The sequence below is a fragment of the Bombyx mandarina genome, chromosome 12 (genome assembly GCF_030267445.1).
Source record: "Bombyx mandarina strain Sakado chromosome 12, ASM3026744v2".
Classification (NCBI taxonomy): domain Eukaryota; kingdom Metazoa; phylum Arthropoda; class Insecta; order Lepidoptera; family Bombycidae; genus Bombyx; species Bombyx mandarina.
Window position 1 is genome coordinate 13,616,266 of NC_143219.1, and position 17,457 is coordinate 13,633,722.

At 41.1% G+C, this 17,457-nt stretch overlaps 2 protein-coding genes across 3 annotated transcripts in view; both read left to right on the plus strand.

The window, feature by feature from the left end:
• The window catches only part of nompC (no mechanoreceptor potential C), a 77,883-nt gene that overhangs the window by 25,804 nt on the left and 34,622 nt on the right, over positions 1-17,457 (plus strand). For both annotated transcript variants that reach the window (XM_028184454.2, XM_028184456.2), the window contains exon 2: positions 8,489-8,590. In XM_028184454.2, the coding sequence (XP_028040255.2) occupies positions 8,489-8,590 (102 nt within the window). The remainder of the gene's footprint in view (positions 1-8,488; positions 8,591-17,457) is intronic.
• On the plus strand, positions 1,676-3,298 carry LOC149501846 (uncharacterized). Its single transcript, XM_089732058.1, has one exon. The coding sequence runs from the start codon at positions 1,676-1,678 to the stop codon at positions 3,296-3,298; it is 1,623 nt and encodes a 540-aa protein (XP_089588184.1).

Here is a 17,457-nt window from a genome sequence, read left to right on the forward strand (position 1 = left end):
TAATAGTTATCATTAACGCTGTCAATAAATATTCACAATCCTGTTTAGAGGGAAACCAGTGCAACACAGTAACAACAAGCTACCACGACGTGATTATTTGGCGCTGTTATTTTTAGGGTAACGCTATTTCATTGAACGTTTTGTAAGTAGTCCACGTAACCCCGATTCATTTTAATATCTACGCCAACAGACCCAGTTTAGACTAAGTATATGCTACAATGAAACTAACTGTTACGCCAGTATTTATAATCATTGTTTATTTGTATGGTAATAAACGTTAGTGCAAAAGTGTATACGGAAATTTTAAGACAATAGTTTCTAATCTAAATGCTTAGCAATTTATGAATGCTATATGAAACAGAAAAGAATTAAAATAAACAGCGTAAAAAACTGTACACAACGATAGTGTTTCGTAAAGCAAAACTATTTTTTTTTATATTTAAATTATCTACCTACTACGAAAACACTATCTAGTTTTAAGAGAAATAAAAGTATCGAATCAAATGAGATAGCAGTACTCTCTCAACGTATCGCCTGAAAATTATATTGGGGTCAATATACTTTTCTTTTTACTTTTTTTTTTGAAGTGAAACTCCTTTAGCATTAGCGCATGAGGGTAAAATTTTTACAGATGTAACGTCACGCAGGTATGCAACGGAAGTGTCGAAAATTTTTAATACAGCGCCATCTATGAGATTTTTTATACTAACGTGCGTATGAGACCTCTTGTAGTGAATTTCAATTTAGGATTATACGTGACGTTAAAATATCGATTCACAGAGGGCGCTACCTCATACTTTAAAAGATGATTTACAATTATGTACTAATGACAAAATTTTACATATACTTAGACATTTAGGATAATTGTATTTTAATTTTTGAAGGTTTCACTTCTAACACGTGTGAATTGCACACATGTTTCTTTTTTTTATTGCTTAGATGGGTGTACGACCTCACAGCCCACTTGGTGTTAAGTGGTTGCTGGAGCCCATAGGCATCCACAACGTAAATGCGCCATCCACCTTGAGATATAAGTTCTAAGGTCTCAAGTATAGTTACAACGACTCCCCCACCCTTCAAACCGAAACGCATTACTGCTTCACGGAAGAAATAGGCAGGGTGGTGGTACCCACCCGCGCGGACTCACAAGAGGTCCTACCACCAGTAATTACGCAAATTATAATTTTGCGGGTTTCATTTTTATTACACGATACAATTCGTTCACCGTGGAAATCAATCGTGAACATTTGTTGAGTACGTATTTCATTAGAAAAATTTGTACCCGCCTGAAATTCGAACACCGGTGCATCGCTCAACACGAATGCACCGGACGTCTTATCCCAGTCCGACAGAAGCACCCGCCGCCTGCGGACGTGCTCATCGACCACTCAATCGCCCGGCCATTGTTCGCCTGGTTTTATTGTTAGCCCGGCCTTTGTTCACCCGGCTTTTGTTCGTGGCACATCTGCCGACAAAGTGTGTTCCTGGAAGTGTTTGTTTTGTTTTGGTTTATTTTTGTAGTTTCCTTTTTTTTTGTTGTTCTTTCTTTTTCCTGCAGTAATTGTGCCGCATCGCCACCTGTGTTCAATCGAACCGCTAAGTACCGAGAAGTTGGGGCCTCACCGCAAGGCGAGTGTGTTTAAGACCCGGGACAGCCCCACCTGGGTCAGACATCATGGAAGCTCTATTTACAGAATTCCTCCGACTTCGCCACCCTAAGCTCACTTCTGAGTTTCTGGCTTTCAAGGCCGATCACGCCGTGAGCCCTCTCGCGGATTCCGCCGTGCTCGTCGCTTCCGCGTCGTACACCGCAGCGTCCGCCATGCCTGCCGCTCCCGCGTCGCCTATACTAGTGGGTAAAACTGCTGCGTCGTCCGCCGTGACCGCCGCTCCCCTGGCGCGATCATCCGCGGGTTCCGTAGGGTCCGACGGACGTCCTGCATCTGCCCGTAGGTCGCCTGCTCCCGAGCCTGCTGCCTCCTCGTCCTCCGACTCTGACTCGGACATGGAGGTCGACCTCGCCCCCGCCTCATCGACGGATGGATTCACCTTGGTAAAGGGTAAGAAGCGCGCTGCGGAATCCCGAGCTCCCGCGGCCGCTAAAATTAGTAAAGCCGCGAACGCGTCGCGCCCTCGCCCTCCGACTCCCGTCGCTCCCCCTGCCCGTGCCACACCGTCGCCGCGTCCAGTGGCACAAAATAAAACTCAGACCCCTCCCCCGGTAATCCTTCAAGAGAAGGCAGCTTGGGACCGAGTTTCCCTGGCCCTTCAGGCCAAAAAAATTAATTTTATCAGCGCTCGTAACCTCGCGAATGGGATTCAAATTAAGGTAACGACACCCGACGACCATAGGGCCCTCTCAAGCTACCTCCGAAAGGAGCGTATAAGTTTCCACACTTATACGCTTCAGGAGGAGCGTGAACTTCGCGCGGTCATACGCGGCATCCCAAAGGAATTAGATGCCGATCTCGTCAAGGCCGACCTTCTAGAACAAGGTCTGCCGGTCAATTCCGTGCACCGCATGCACACAGGACGCGGGAGGGAGCCATACAATATGGTTCTCGTCGCTCTCCAGCCTACCCCCGAGGGCAAGCAAATTTTCAACATACGAACAGTCTGTAGGCTTTCCGGAATAACCGTCGAAACCCCTCATAAAAAAGGCACTCCGAGCCAGTGCCATAACTGTCAGTTGTACGGGCACTCTTCCCGTAATTGTCACGCGCGCTCCCGATGCGTCAAGTGTTTGGGCGATCACGCCACGAGCCTTTGCACTCGCGATCAAAAAACCGCTACGGAACCGCCTAGCTGCGTCCTGTGCCGAACACAGGGTCACCCCGCGAATTACCGTGGTTGCCCCCGAGCCCCTAAAATAAATCGCCGCGTCGCCCGCCAAAACCGCCTCCGAGCTTTCGGCCCAGACATCAAAGCCACGGCACCCTCTGTGCCGAAGGCTAAGCCTGCTTTCGTGCCGGCGTCGGTGCCCAGCGTCTCGGCCTGGGCTAAACCGTTGCCGTACACGAACACGGCTACAACTCTCTCCCCCGCGACTCATCCCACCCCCGCGATACGTCCCTCCCCCGCGACTCGTCCCTCTCCCGCGACCTGCCCTCCGACCGCGTCCGACAATCTCGCTCTAGCGATCGACTTTTTTCAGTCGATCAACTTTGATCGCGTTAATGCTTTGGGCGACGCCATCCGCGCCGCCTCCACTGCACAACACTTTATCGCCGTTGTGCAAGAATACGCTGACGTATACGCGTCGTTAAATACGTACGTCCTCCCCTCACTCCGCCGGTAATCAATGGCGTACATAAGTAGAATCAAGCCCCTATCCGTAACGATAGGATTTTTTAACGCTTACGGTCTCGCAAATCAACGTGATCAGGTTTGTGATTTTTTGCGTGACCATCAAATTGACATCTTTTTGGTGCAGGAGACCCTGCTTAAGCCCGCGCGCCGCGATCCTAAAATCGCGAACTACAACATGGTTAGGAACGACAGGCTCACTACTCGTGGTGGTGGTACCGTCATTTACTATAGAAGAGCCCTGCATTGCGTCCCACTCGACCCCCCCGCGCTTTCTAACATCGAAGCATCAGTATGCCGAATCTCACTGACTGGACACGCGCCGATCGTTATCGCGTCCGTTTATCTTCCTCCGGATAAAATTGTTCTAAGTAGTGATATTGAGGCGCTGCTCGGAATGGGAAGCTCTGTCATTCTGGCGGGTGACCTAAATTGTAAACACGTCAGGTGGAACTCTCACACCTCAACCCCTAATGGCAGGCGCCTCGACGCGTTAGTAGATGATCTCGCCTTCGATATCGTCGCTCCGCTGACCCCGACTCACTACCCGCTAAATATCGCGCATCGCCCGGATATACTCGACATAGCGTTATTAAAAAACGTAACTCTGCGCTTACATTCGATTGAAGTAGTTTCAGAGTTAGATTCAGACCATCGTCCCGTCATTATGAAGCTCGGTCGCGCTCCCGATTCCGTTCCCGTCACGAGGACTGTGGTGGATTGGCACACGCTGGGCATCAGCCTGGCTGAATCTGATCCACCATCGCTTCCGTTTAGTCCGGACTCTATCCCGTCTCCTCAGGATACCGCTGAAGCCATAGACATCGTTACGTCACACATCACCTCGACATTAGATAGGTCATCGAAACAAGTTGTAGCGGAGGACTTCCTTCACCGCTTCAAATTGTCCTACGATATTAGGGAGCTCCTAAGAGCTAAGAACGCCTCAATACGCGCCTACGACAGGTATCCTACCGCAGAAAATCGTATTCGAATGCGTGCCCTACAACGCGACGTAAAGTCTCGCATCGCCGAAGTCCGAGATGCCAGATGGTCTGATTTCTTAGAAGGACTCGCGCCCTCCCAAAGGTCTTACTACCGCTTAGCTCGTACTCTCAAATCGGATACGGTAGTAACTATGCCCCCCCTCGTAGGCCCCTCAGGCCGACTCGCGGCGTTCGATGATGACGAAAAAGCAGAGCTGCTGGCCGATACATTGCAAGCCCAGTGCATGCCCAGCATTCAATCCGCAGACCCTGTTCATGTAGAATTAGTAGACAGTGAGGTAGAACGCAGAGCCTCCTTGCCACCCTTGGACGCGTTACCGCCCGTCACCTCAATGGAAGTTAAAGACCTGATCAAAGACCTACGTCCTCGCAAGGCTCCCGGTTCCGACGGTATATCTAACCGCGTTATTAAACTTCTACCCATCCAACTCATCGTGATGTTGGCATCTATTTTCAATGCCGCTATGGCGAACTGTATCTTTCCCGCGGTGTGGAAAGAAGCGGACGTTATCGGCATACACAAACCCGGTAAACCAAAAAATAATCCGACGAGTTATCGCCCGATTAGCCTCCTCATGTCTCTAGGCAAACTGTATGAGCGTCTGCTCTACAAACGCCTCAGAGACTTCGTCTCATCCAAGGGCATTCTCATCGATGAACAATTCGGATTCCGTGCAAATCACTCATGCGTACAACAGGTGCACCGCCTCACGGAGCACATTCTTGTGGGACTTAATCGACCAAAACCGTTATACACGGGAGCTCTCTTCTTCGACGTCGCAAAAGCGTTCGACAAAGTCTGGCACAACGGTTTGATTTTCAAACTATTCAACATGGGCGTGCCGGATAGTCTCGTGCTCATCATACGGGACTTCTTGTCGAACCGCTCTTTTCGATATCGAGTAGAGGGAACCCGCTCCTCCCCTCGACCACTCACGGCTGGAGTGCCGCAAGGCTCCGTTCTCTCACCGCTCTTATTTAGTTTATTTATTAATGATATTCCCCGGTCGCCGCCGACCCAGCTAGCCTTATTCGCTGACGACACAACCGTTTACTACTCAAGTAGAAACAAGTCCCTAATCGCGAGTAAACTCCAGAGCGCAGCGTTAGCCCTCGGACAGTGGTTCCGAAAATGGCGCATAGACATCAACCCGGCGAAAAGCACAGCAGTGTTATTTCAAAGGGGAAACTCACCGCTTATTTCCTCCCGCATTAGGAGGAGAAATATCACTCCCCCGATCACCCTCTTCGGCCAACCTATACCCTGGGTCAGGAAGGTTAAGTACCTGGGAGTCACCCTGGATGCATCCATGACATTCCGCCCACACATAAAAACAGTCCGCGACCGTGCCGCATTCATTCTCGGCAGACTCTATCCCATGATATGTAAGCGGAGTAAAATGTCCCTTCGGAACAAGGTGACACTTTACAAAACTTGCATAAGGCCCATCATGACTTACGCGAGTGTGGTGTTCGCTCACGCGGCCCGCACACACATAGACACCCTCCAATCCCTACAATCTCGCTTTTGCAGGTTAGCCGTCGGGGCTCCGTGGTTCGTGAGGAACGTTGACCTACACGACGACCTGGGCCTTGAATCAATCCAGAAATACATGAAGTCAGCGTCGGAACGATACTTCGATAAGGCTATGCGTCATGATAATCGCCTTATCGTTGCCGCCGCTGACTACGCACCGAATCCTGATCATGCAGAAGCTAGTCACCGTCGACGCCCTAGACACGTCCTTACGGATCCATCAGATCCAATAACCTTTGCATTAGATGCCTTCAGCTCTAATACTAGGAGCAGGCTTAGGGACCCCAGTAACCGTACTCGTCGAACTCGACAAAGAGGTCGACGTGCAACCTAGCCCATGCATCAGCCCGCTGAGTTTCTCGCCGGATCTTCTCAGCGGGTCGCGATTCCGATCCGGTAGTAGATTCATTCGCGAAGCAATTGCTCTTGAGTTGTTAGGTCTCCTTCGGAGGCGCTCGGGCAGCTGTTAGCAAATCCCACCCCTCCTGGCTGAGCCTTTGCTCGCCCACCTGTCCTGGTGAAACTGGAAAGGCCTTCGGGCCACCAGTAATCTCTCAATCATAAAAAAAAAAAAAACGTCTTATCCGTTAGGCCACGACGACTTCATTATGACCTCGAAATGCAGTGAACGCGTTAAGACGCAGTGAAGCCGTACAGTGTGCTTAGTGCGAGTTTTTTAACGTTCTCGATAGCGTTAAAGTCAGCCCATATTTGTATGGAATGGGTTCGTCTGCCTACGTGTGCTGTTTGTAGGCAGCGGCTTGGCTCTGCCCCTGGCATTGCTGAAGTCCATGGGCGACGGTAACCACTCACCACCAGGTGGGCCGTATGCTCGTCTGCCTACAAGGGCAATAAAAAAAAAAAAAAAAGTACCGCTGTTCCAACTGCATACAAAATTGGGTTGACTTTTACGCTATCGAGAACGTTAAAAAACTCGCACTAAGCACACAGACTATATTATACAGGTTAAAAAAACAGCAAATAGTGAGGACTAACCTATATGACATTTACTTGAATACATTAACCTCTTTCTGCACCAGCTATGAAGTAAACTAATTATGGCAAATGATTTGAACGACGCCCCACTGGAATTCCGCTAACTGTATGAAATTACATTCGTTCGAAATGATACACGCTCCATCCGCCGCGCATTACTAAATTTCAGGTCTAAGACGAAAGTCGTCTATATTAATATTATAATGAGGAAAGATGTGTTTGTTTGTTTGTATTGAATAGGCTCCGAAACTACTGAACCGATTTTAAAAACTCTATCACTGTTTGGAAGCTACACTATTCCCTGACATAGGCTATAATCTTTTTTTTTTTTAATTAGGGATATTTATTAATTTAGGGATTTAGAGAAATTACTAAAACTCCAATAATGTAACCCAAGGTGTAAAAAAATTACCTAAAATATTCTTTACATCGCGTGCCCAGCAAAAACTATTGATGTAAGAATAAAATAATGTACTACGACTTTGTAGAACACATTATTATTTACAAAAAGTATCGCGACAGCATATGTCTAACTATTATAGTTATGCCGCAATAAGTGTTCTTTTATTTAAAATAAATAAAACAACGTCAAATATCGTTGAAATTTTTGTTAGACTCGAGCGGAGCCGGAGCGGGCCGCTAGTCACAAATAAATTAATACCAAAGAATAAAATGATTAATAATTTGTTTGCCTTTACAGGCGAGCAAGACTGTGACAAAGCAAATGTAGATGTACCTAGATTGAAGGATCGAAATAACAAAACTTAAATGCATTTTCAATTTCGACCATATGTCGTTGTATTCGTGCTAAAAAACGATAAAGGAATTTAAAATTTAGGACTACCTTTTATTTGAAGTCGGTTACAACATAAGCGCTTTTCCGCATAAAATTTCACCGTATCTTTGTCGAAATCAAGCCAAATTTTAAAACAGCGAGAATTTTAAAACAGCGAGATTTTTATCTAGAACGAAACCTCTGCATGCACATTTAGGAATTGCAAACATAAATAAGACCGTAATTACAGATGGCTTAGAATCGCTTCGAGCTCCCTCACTCAAATTAAGTGCCATGTTTTATAGATTTAAGTCTATGAAGTGAAAACAACAATATGGCTTATTAGCATAAAAAAAGTGAGCGAACCTTAAAATATAGAGATATGCTGTCGTGGACTTTTTTTAGAGCTTATAAAGGGGAGGAATTCCCTCATACATTATTAGAGCGAAACTTTAACCGTTTCCGCAACGCACGCAGCGTAAGCTCTCCAAAGGAAAGTAAGCCCGATTTGGAAACATTCTTTATTAGTGCTCCGCTCATATTGGTTTTAGCGTTATGTTATCGGACCAGTGGTTCCTGAAATTAGCGCGTTCAACCAAACAAACAAACAAACAAACTCTTAAATTTTTTAATATTAATATTTTTAATATTAATATTACGTGTTAATAAGGCACATTATTTTCTTAGTTGTTAATTTATGCGACGTATTAATATAATTCATTACCAATTTGGTTCGTCGAACGGATTATATGTATCATCAGTTCCTTTCGGTCATTTGCTTGTTTAATAAGAAAATTTGATATATATGATATGGTTTTTTGCTTATAAATTTCAGTAAAGAAGTTAATGTGTTATTTTGTTTTTCAGGCTACGGGTATGACGCCGCTCATGTACGCGGTCAAAGATAACCGGACATCGTTCGTGGAGCGACTCATCGAACTGGGGTCTGATGTTGGAGCCAGAAACAATGTATGTATAGTATTACACGCTGGGGCTCGGGATAAATAAATTTTCCACCAAAGTACAACTAAAAACTGTATTCAACACTTAGAACACTTAAAACACTTCACAAACACTTTAAAATTCTCAATTCGCTTGTAGCCTCTGTTTCGCTTCGAGTAGTTCCGATTACTGAGTGGGTGCCATCTCTGCAACGCTTTTATAGTCGATACCACATCCCTAGAATTATCGAGAATATTTCACACATCTCTAGTATTGTGTTTCCGCTATCTGACAATAGATGGCGTTGTTCTTCTCAAAAGTTCTAGATGCTACTAGATCCTTCGATATTCGTTCGACTATTCGGCGATACTCTTACTGGCGTAACAATATATGTGTGTCTAGTTTTCAAGGGTTCCGCTCAAATGTCCGTAACTTCGAAACAAAAAAAAATAACCGCTTAAACAGCAAACTGAACTAGCAAATTAATTTCATCTTTTTTGCCCGATTTATACTGGTTTCTATATATTAGAGCGAAGCCCACCTGCTGTTAAGAGGTTACTGGAGCCCATAGACATCCACAACGTAAATGCGCCACCTTGAGATATAAGTTCTAAGGCCTCAGTATAGTTACAACGGCTGCCCTGCCCTTCAAGCCGAAACGCATTACTGCTTCACGGCGGAAATAGGCAGGGTGGTGGTACTTACCCGTGCGGACTAACAAGAGGTCCTACCACCAGTTGTTATAATAATAATTAAAAATTAATTATCCTTTTCTCTGTTATTCTCTTTTCCTTTTCATTCCGTTTCCTCTCACTCACATCTTAACGCTCCGTTCTTTTCATACGTTCCGTTCTTACCAATCCTACATTTATATATTCCTCTATTCGTCTTTTATTATTCATAAAGGCTCACTATTAAAGCCGTGTAGGTACAAGAAACGTGCCAAAGAAACTGGAACGGACTGGTAATTTCTCACAAAACATGCGAACTACACGGCGTCGCACGACCTTGTGTTGTATTACTAGCTAAAATATAAAAAATCAATAAAGCTATATTTTTGGAAATAATCGTGTTGTTTATGTCTTTCATTAGTTACGGACCTGTATCTCCGGACAACTACTAGTTATTTTAGTCTTTACTCATTTAAATTTAAAACGAAAATCAATGATAATAAATATACAAAATATTTGAGGCACTAAAAGGTAGTATTTCTAATCCAAATTTGAAAAAAACATTTTTATTAGTGCATGATGATTTGATTTCATCACAGGTTGACGTCATTATAATAAATCATTAGTTATCAAAATGCACAGTCAAAATCATAATAAATAAAGAAAATTTCGCTCTTATTCGCTCTTCCTTCATTCGCGTGTTCACTATTCGCAGATTTAAAAAATGCAACCCAATTCCCATATCATCCCCAATCCCCATATCAAATTGGTAAATCGGTACATACATATTGATAAAAACGATTCCAATATATAGGTATCCAACCGAATATCTTTTGCAAACGAGTCGTCAAATGGACAAAAAATTGTAAAAGAGACCTTATTATTACTAACTATGTCTAAAGTATGTTTTTATTTTGTCACCTACGAACGTATCCTCTATAATCCCATATAATATGTAAATTACCATTCTATATTCACGGTTTTTGGTGTGTGAGAATTTTATTCTGTGTGTTGGTTTTTTTTCCAACAGGCTGTAAACAAATGTATGTATTAATATCACTGTAAAATATGTGATCTATTCTGAAAAATAAATACAAGCCAGAAACAAGTTTACTCACACCCTAAATCTATTTCAAACATACACACAGACTTCAACCGAGAATTGCATTCATACCCGTGAAGAAACCTCTACCATGTACCTTTATCATATATTTTATATTAAATATATTTTTATTTATTTACTAGTTGACCCGGCAGACTTCGTAGTGCCTCAATCGATAAATAAAAGACCTAAACTTTTGTATAAAATAAACTTAAAACAAACAAACGGAATCCGTCCGACGGGGGACACATCAAAGAAAAACAGAATTGTTATATTTATTTAATTCCGAACGTTCTCATATTTATCTACCTTTTAAACCTTCTCTGGACTTCCACAAATAATTCAAGACCAAAATTAGCCAAATCGGTCCAGCCGTTTTCGAGTTAGTGAGACTAACGAACAGCAATTCATTTTTATATATATAGATTATTAACATAGAAGTAGACACACAATCATAATGTGCATCTTTTTTTTTTATTGCCTTTGTAGGCAGACGAGCATACGGCCCAACTGATGGTAAGTGGTCACCGTCGCTCATGGACGTCAGCAATGTCAGGGGCAGAGCCAAGCCGCTGCCTACCATAAAGTACTCTCCGCAAGCCTCGTTTGAAGAAGGACATGTCATAGCGCTCGGAAAACACCGTGGAGCATCTGTGCTTGAACTAGATGATAAAACCTGTATCTCAAGCAGCAGTGCTCCTCGTACAAAGAATACAACAACTTTACTTCAGATACACAAAAATAGAAAGTTAATAGACAAGAAATAAACTGAAATTCGCATACAATTCGCAATTTTTGGTTTGCATAAAAGTGGCAAAATGTGGGCTTAAAAATATAAAAATTAACAAAAAATATTGAAATGAATATACCTCCTCGATATTTTCTAAATCCTACAAAAATCTATAGTATAGTTAAGCCAGTATAAAACAAGGTTAACATAGATTACGTCACTAGATTTACCTAGAAACCATCGTAGATATTGCGATAAGTGCAGACTTTGATTTACGCCCATTACCTCTGACGGGTCATTGCGGTCAAGAAATAAATATAAAATGCATTTCATATAACTATGAACACTATGAATTAATTTTATATTAAATTTTATAGTCGTATATATTGTGTAGTTTATATTTATTTTATAACTAGCTGACCCGGCAGACTTCGTAGTGCCTCAATCGATAAATAAAAGACGGACGGGGGACACATCAAAGGAAAAATAAAACTGTTAGTTTTATTTAATTCCGAGCATTTTCATATTTATCTATCTTTTAAACCTTCTCTAGACTTCCACAAATAATTCAAGACCAAAATTAGCCAAATCGGTCCAACCGTTCTCGACTTTTAGCGAGACTAATGAACAGCAATTCATTTTTATATATATAGATGTTTTGAAGTCGTCGTGACCTAAAGGATAAAACGCCCGGTGCATTCGTATCGAGCGATGCGGCTGTGCCGGTTTTCGAATCTCGCAGGCAGATGCCAGTTTTTCTAATCAAATACATACTTAACAATTCACGATTGACTTCCACGGTGAAAGAATAACATCATGTAAATCAAACCCGCAAAAATTATAATTTGTGTAGTTACTGGTGGTAGGGCGTCTTGTAAGTCCGCACGGGTATGTACAACCACCCTGAATATTTCTACTGTGAAGCAGTAATGCCTTTCGGCTTGAAGGGTGGGGCAGCCGTTGTACTGTAAAAACTGAAACTTTAGAACTTATATCTCAAGGTAGGTGGCGTTATTTACGTTGTAGATGTCTATGAGGTCTGGTAACCATTTAACACCAGGTGGATCGTGAGCTCGTCAACCCATCTCAGCAATTATAAAAGAACTCAGGCCTACTACAAAGGTAATAAAATCAATTCGTTTTTGCTTGCAATGTTTATAAATTGATTTTAATAACATGTATATGAAGTAGTATATATCCCTTGTTCCTTGTCCAAATCTTCATTTAAATTTAAAGTATAAACAATAACATAGTAAAAAAAATGAGAATCTGTTTCTGTTTCAAGAAAAACATATCTTCACTTCGCTTCGATAGCATAGCCGCTCCAGTATGCGCTGTACTTTAGACCCACGTCGCTCAAGTACTTACATGGCCGCCGTAACCGATGTCGCGATACCAGCGCCCTGCGATTCACGACTCAAATGATTGCATTAAAAAATAATAGTTTAAAAAAACTAACACAACACGCCTTTATAGAAAATCCAACTAAAAAATAGAAAATAAATTTTAATTTTAATTAAAGATAGTGTAAGAAAAAAATATTTTATTTTACAAAAGCGTGGTGTGCTTTTCAGGATATTATCGAAATAACCCTTCTACTTATATCTGTTCATAAAATATTTATATTATACTATTATTATACTACTGATACCATGCACCCCACGCTTTTTTTGTTTTGTTTTTTTAAACTATTATTTTTTTTATTTTTTAGTAGAATTTCTATTTTTTCAACTTTTTTTAATACCTATTTAATTGCCATTGGTCCTTAATAAGTACCTATACCAAATTTCGAGTTAATCCGACGTTTTGAAGGGGGTCAAAATCATGTTCAAAGATTCCGTTACATACTAACATACATACGTCTGAAGCTAATAAAAGCGTATTAAAAATGATTGCATTAAATAATTGCACAAAAAAAAAAAGCTTAATTTTTTTTTTTACTTTCATTTTCTCATGGACTTATTTAAATTCTTATTTTCGTTCAACGAGATGATTTTTGAATCCGTGAACTTAACATAAATCGATTCAAAATGAATCTAGGCTATGCAGCAGACATTTAAATCAATGATGTCTTGTGGCTTATTCGACTTCATAACGTCCGTCTCTGATGCTATATGGTGACATAACTCATAAGCTAAAAACACTAATTTGAAAATCTCTTAGAGAATGTCTTAATGGTTAAGATGTGATTAGAATTTTGGATACTACGATCTTAATAAATAAATTAATATTTCTTTGTCCTCTAAGTATTTCTAAATCATAAGCCCGGTTATGATGAAATTTTAAGCGGTTATTGTCAGCACTTCATTGAAGTTCTTAACATAGTACCGTCCCTACTTAATTGCTGGTAGCCTAAGAGACTATTCCAGATACTCACGGACCGGTGGATGAGATTAAGGGGTCACCCTGAGAGAATTTGCTAGCACTGATACTAGCAAGAGCAGGGCTTCGCTGTATTTCGATTTGGTGTTAGAACCACGATCCACTAAAAAGATCTGATGAGAAACTCAGTGGGTTGTGTCTATGAGGCTTCACACAACTATCATGATAGTCAAGAAAGGTTACTGGATTTCACTAGTTTATATAATATATAAATATAAATTAATTGCTGTTCGTTAGTCTTGCTAAAACTAGGCTGGACCAATTTGGCTAATTTTGATCTTGAATTATTTGTGGAAGTCGAGAGAAGGTTTAAAAGGTAGATAAATATGAAAATGTTCGGAATTAAATAAAAATAACAATATGGTTTGTTTGGACGGACGGACGGATTCCCTTTGTATGTTTTAAGTTTATTTTATACAAAAGTTTAGGTCTTTTGTTTATAAATTGAGGCCCCATGAATCTGCCAGGTCAGGTCAAAACTAAATTAACTCGAGAATTTGATATTGCAATAATATTCACTCATAGTTAAATCATCAGACGTGAATCAGTACAAAGTTCATGGCATTTTCGCCGAAATTCACCGCTGTAATTTGAATGTATGTCACGCAAAAATATAATTATGGTCGACTTGAAAAATACAAAAAAAATCTAAGGGTCAGTTATGTGTCACATACGCTCTTTGTGTTCATTGCTATTGTTGTTTAAGCTATATTCTTCAACTGTATGTTAATATTAGGTACTATATCAAATGATGTGATATTATGTATCGTTCAAGCTAAGACTATTATGCTTTGTTTTAATCCATTGAACTGCTAATGTGATTATCGGAGATTGGAAAACTTTTTTTGTGTTATGTGGGATGTTAAGCATTAGGAACCAAGTAGGTAAACTTTTCCAAGCCTTGATATTTTTCCATAATTTATTATTGTTTTAATTGTAGTTGTTTGAATTTATGGTTGGAATAAGTACTTTATTTTTTATTGTTATTTTTAAAGTTCTAGTTGAACTTAAGATGCTGAAGCAGGTGATGTAGACGCCACCAGCCATTTTGTACTCTAATAATATTAATAGAGTAATATCACAAAAAACGGCTAAACGGATTTTGATGGATTTTTTTATTTTTATTGCTTTGATGGGTGGACCAGCTCACAGCCCACCTGATGTTAAGTGGTTACTGGAGCCCATAGGCAACGTAAATACGCCACCCACCTTGAGATATAAGCTCTAAGGTCTTAGTATAGTTAACGGCTGTCCCACCCTTCAAACCGAAACGCATTACTGCTTCACGGCCGCAATAGGCGGTACCTACTCTTGCGGACTCACAAGAGGTCCTACCACCAGTAAATATCGCACCAAGATAACTGGGATACACTGGGATATGTTATACCATTTCAAATGAAATGACTCGGGCATCGGCGGGTATAACAAATCCAACAATGGGTTCGCTGATCCTTGAATCTACGTTTTGTATGTTTACGGACTGAATGTGATCCCGTAAGCAAATCTTTTTTCAAGGATAATGTAATAATATGCTTAATTCTTTCTGAATAACAAATTAAATCGGGAGAAATAGCGGAGCCCGTTCTGTGTAGTACGTATTATTAAATTATATTATTATTGTAATTATTATTATTATGTTATTGCTATATAAAAACGGCTTGCTCTTTATATAAGCGCACTGAAAACTTCATTGAACTGTATATATTATAATAATATAGCATTCGAAACTTTGGAAATAAAATAATGACAAAAAACTATTATGAATTCGAGCCACGAAAAGCGAAGAAATTGGTATAATTGAAATAAATGAGTATCGGTAATGATGATCGTGATGCGATATTCAGGTAACAAAAACACTAGTCCGGGTATTTCGGGACCTTGAAAACAAAGCCGTCACTCATTTTGGTAACGCGAGAGATGCAGCCGCGGTCCACCACTGAACAATCGTTTCAAAACACCTTCTGAAGCGCATGTCATAGTTCTCAAAAAAACATCAAAGCAAGACATTAATTCCAGAAACCGCAAATTCATAGTAAATTATTGGAACCAGTGCATCTCATTTTACGATCATTCTCGTTTAAACGATTCTGTGTGCTCAGTGCGAGTATCTTAACGTTCTCGATAGCGTAAAAGTTAAGCCAATTTAGTATGCAGTTGGAACAGCGTCCCTAACGGCAAACGTACGCAAACGATCCCACTCCATACAAATATGAGTTAACTTTTACGCTATCGAGAACGTTAAAAAACTCGCACTAAGCACACTGGCTTATACGATTGGCACGTGCGACGAATAAATCGCGTCATTGACACTATAGTAGAGTTATTTTGTCGCTGCAGTTTGGGTCATAAATAGTCGGAGCGGTGAAGCGAATATTTCGCTCTCTCTTCCACTCACGAGCCTTATGGACGGGCATAATGATAAAAATGAAAGAAAAAAATTGATAAAGCAACGTATAAGTACAAAAGTTTAGAATACAACAAGTCACAGTGGGTTTCATTAATAACGACCTCGGTTATAACGACTTTTTGGTTATAACGAAGTCACACTTACGTCCCTTGAATATAAAGCATACTTTCCTAGAAAATTCATTCGGTTATAGCGACTTTGGATATAGCGTCAATTTCGGGTATAGTGAGTTGTTTTTATGAACCATTTAAAGTCAAATAAACAGCAGGGGCTAAGTTTCGCATTTTAATCGTACATAGATATTCTCAGTTCTAAATCATTTTCTATACTGCAAATGTAGCCGGTAAGTTACGATACTTGAAGTAAATTGTTTCAACCTTCACCCCCCCTTCCGCTAGTAGATAAATTGTCGAGTATTTCCATCTTTGCAGTTTATATCAGCGTTGCGTGCACCGTATACTGTGAGCCGTCACTTACTTTGTATTCAAATCTGTTTACTATAAGATAACAACGAATGTATTATATACTGTTATTCATATATTAGTTAGTGCGAAATAAACGCTATGACCCGGTTAGTCGTATAATCTAACCTACTCTTTTATTTATTAAGCTTTATGTATTTGTATATAAGCGGACTTAAAGCTTAAGGCATTCTCTACTGGTCAACCAATTTATTATTCCGAATCAATTGAGATTTGGATGTCTCGTGGTGCACAGCGGCTGTCGCTTCAATAAATAGGTTCCATAAAACGGAGTGAATAGTCACAATATTGAACTTTACTTTATTTAAATGCCTTCAATAGTCAAAAGAACATTATATTGGGCTTATACCATGTCTCTTGACTATTTTAATAGTTTTCAGTCGTCTAAATTGGCATTTATTTCCACTTCGATAAAGCGGCACGACACGAGAACCCTCTCATCGTGGCCGCCGGTAACTACATTCCCGATCCTGCGGACAGAATGGAAAGCAGTCGACGTCGCCCAAAACACATCATCTCGGATCCCCCGATCCACTAACGGTGCTTTTAGGCACTTCAAGCACCGGTCACCGTTCTCGTCGAACCCGTCGCTTGCGACGAAGGGCTCGACGAGTAAACTAACTTTCAGACACAGCCCACTGAGTTTCTCGCCGGATCTTCTCAGTGGGTTGCTAGGGTTCGTGTTAGCATCGTCGTCAGGTCTGAGCCCCGTGAGCTCACCTACTAGCCACGGTTACGCTGGAATAGCCGCTCCAGGCTACCAGCTTAGGTAGGAAAAAAAAAGGCATTTATTCCTTAATTACAGCACAAAATGCATACATTTCTTTTGTTTCTATTGACCCGCACATGGGTTCAATAGACACGAGGTATGAGGTGAATAGAAAAAACGCTAGGGTTGGCAATTTCCAAAATTAAGTAAACACCTGCTTAAGTAGATAACGTAAGTGTGAAAAATAGGTAGGCACTTAGTTATGTAGGTAGTCGGCAAACGCATAAAAAATATTATTAAATCAAAGTTGGCATGGTACGCAACGTATTTAAAAAAATCATTGCAGTATTAGAGGCTTTTGATGGTGAGTCATCGTCACGAATGCCTGGGTACAGCCAAGTCTCTGCCAAT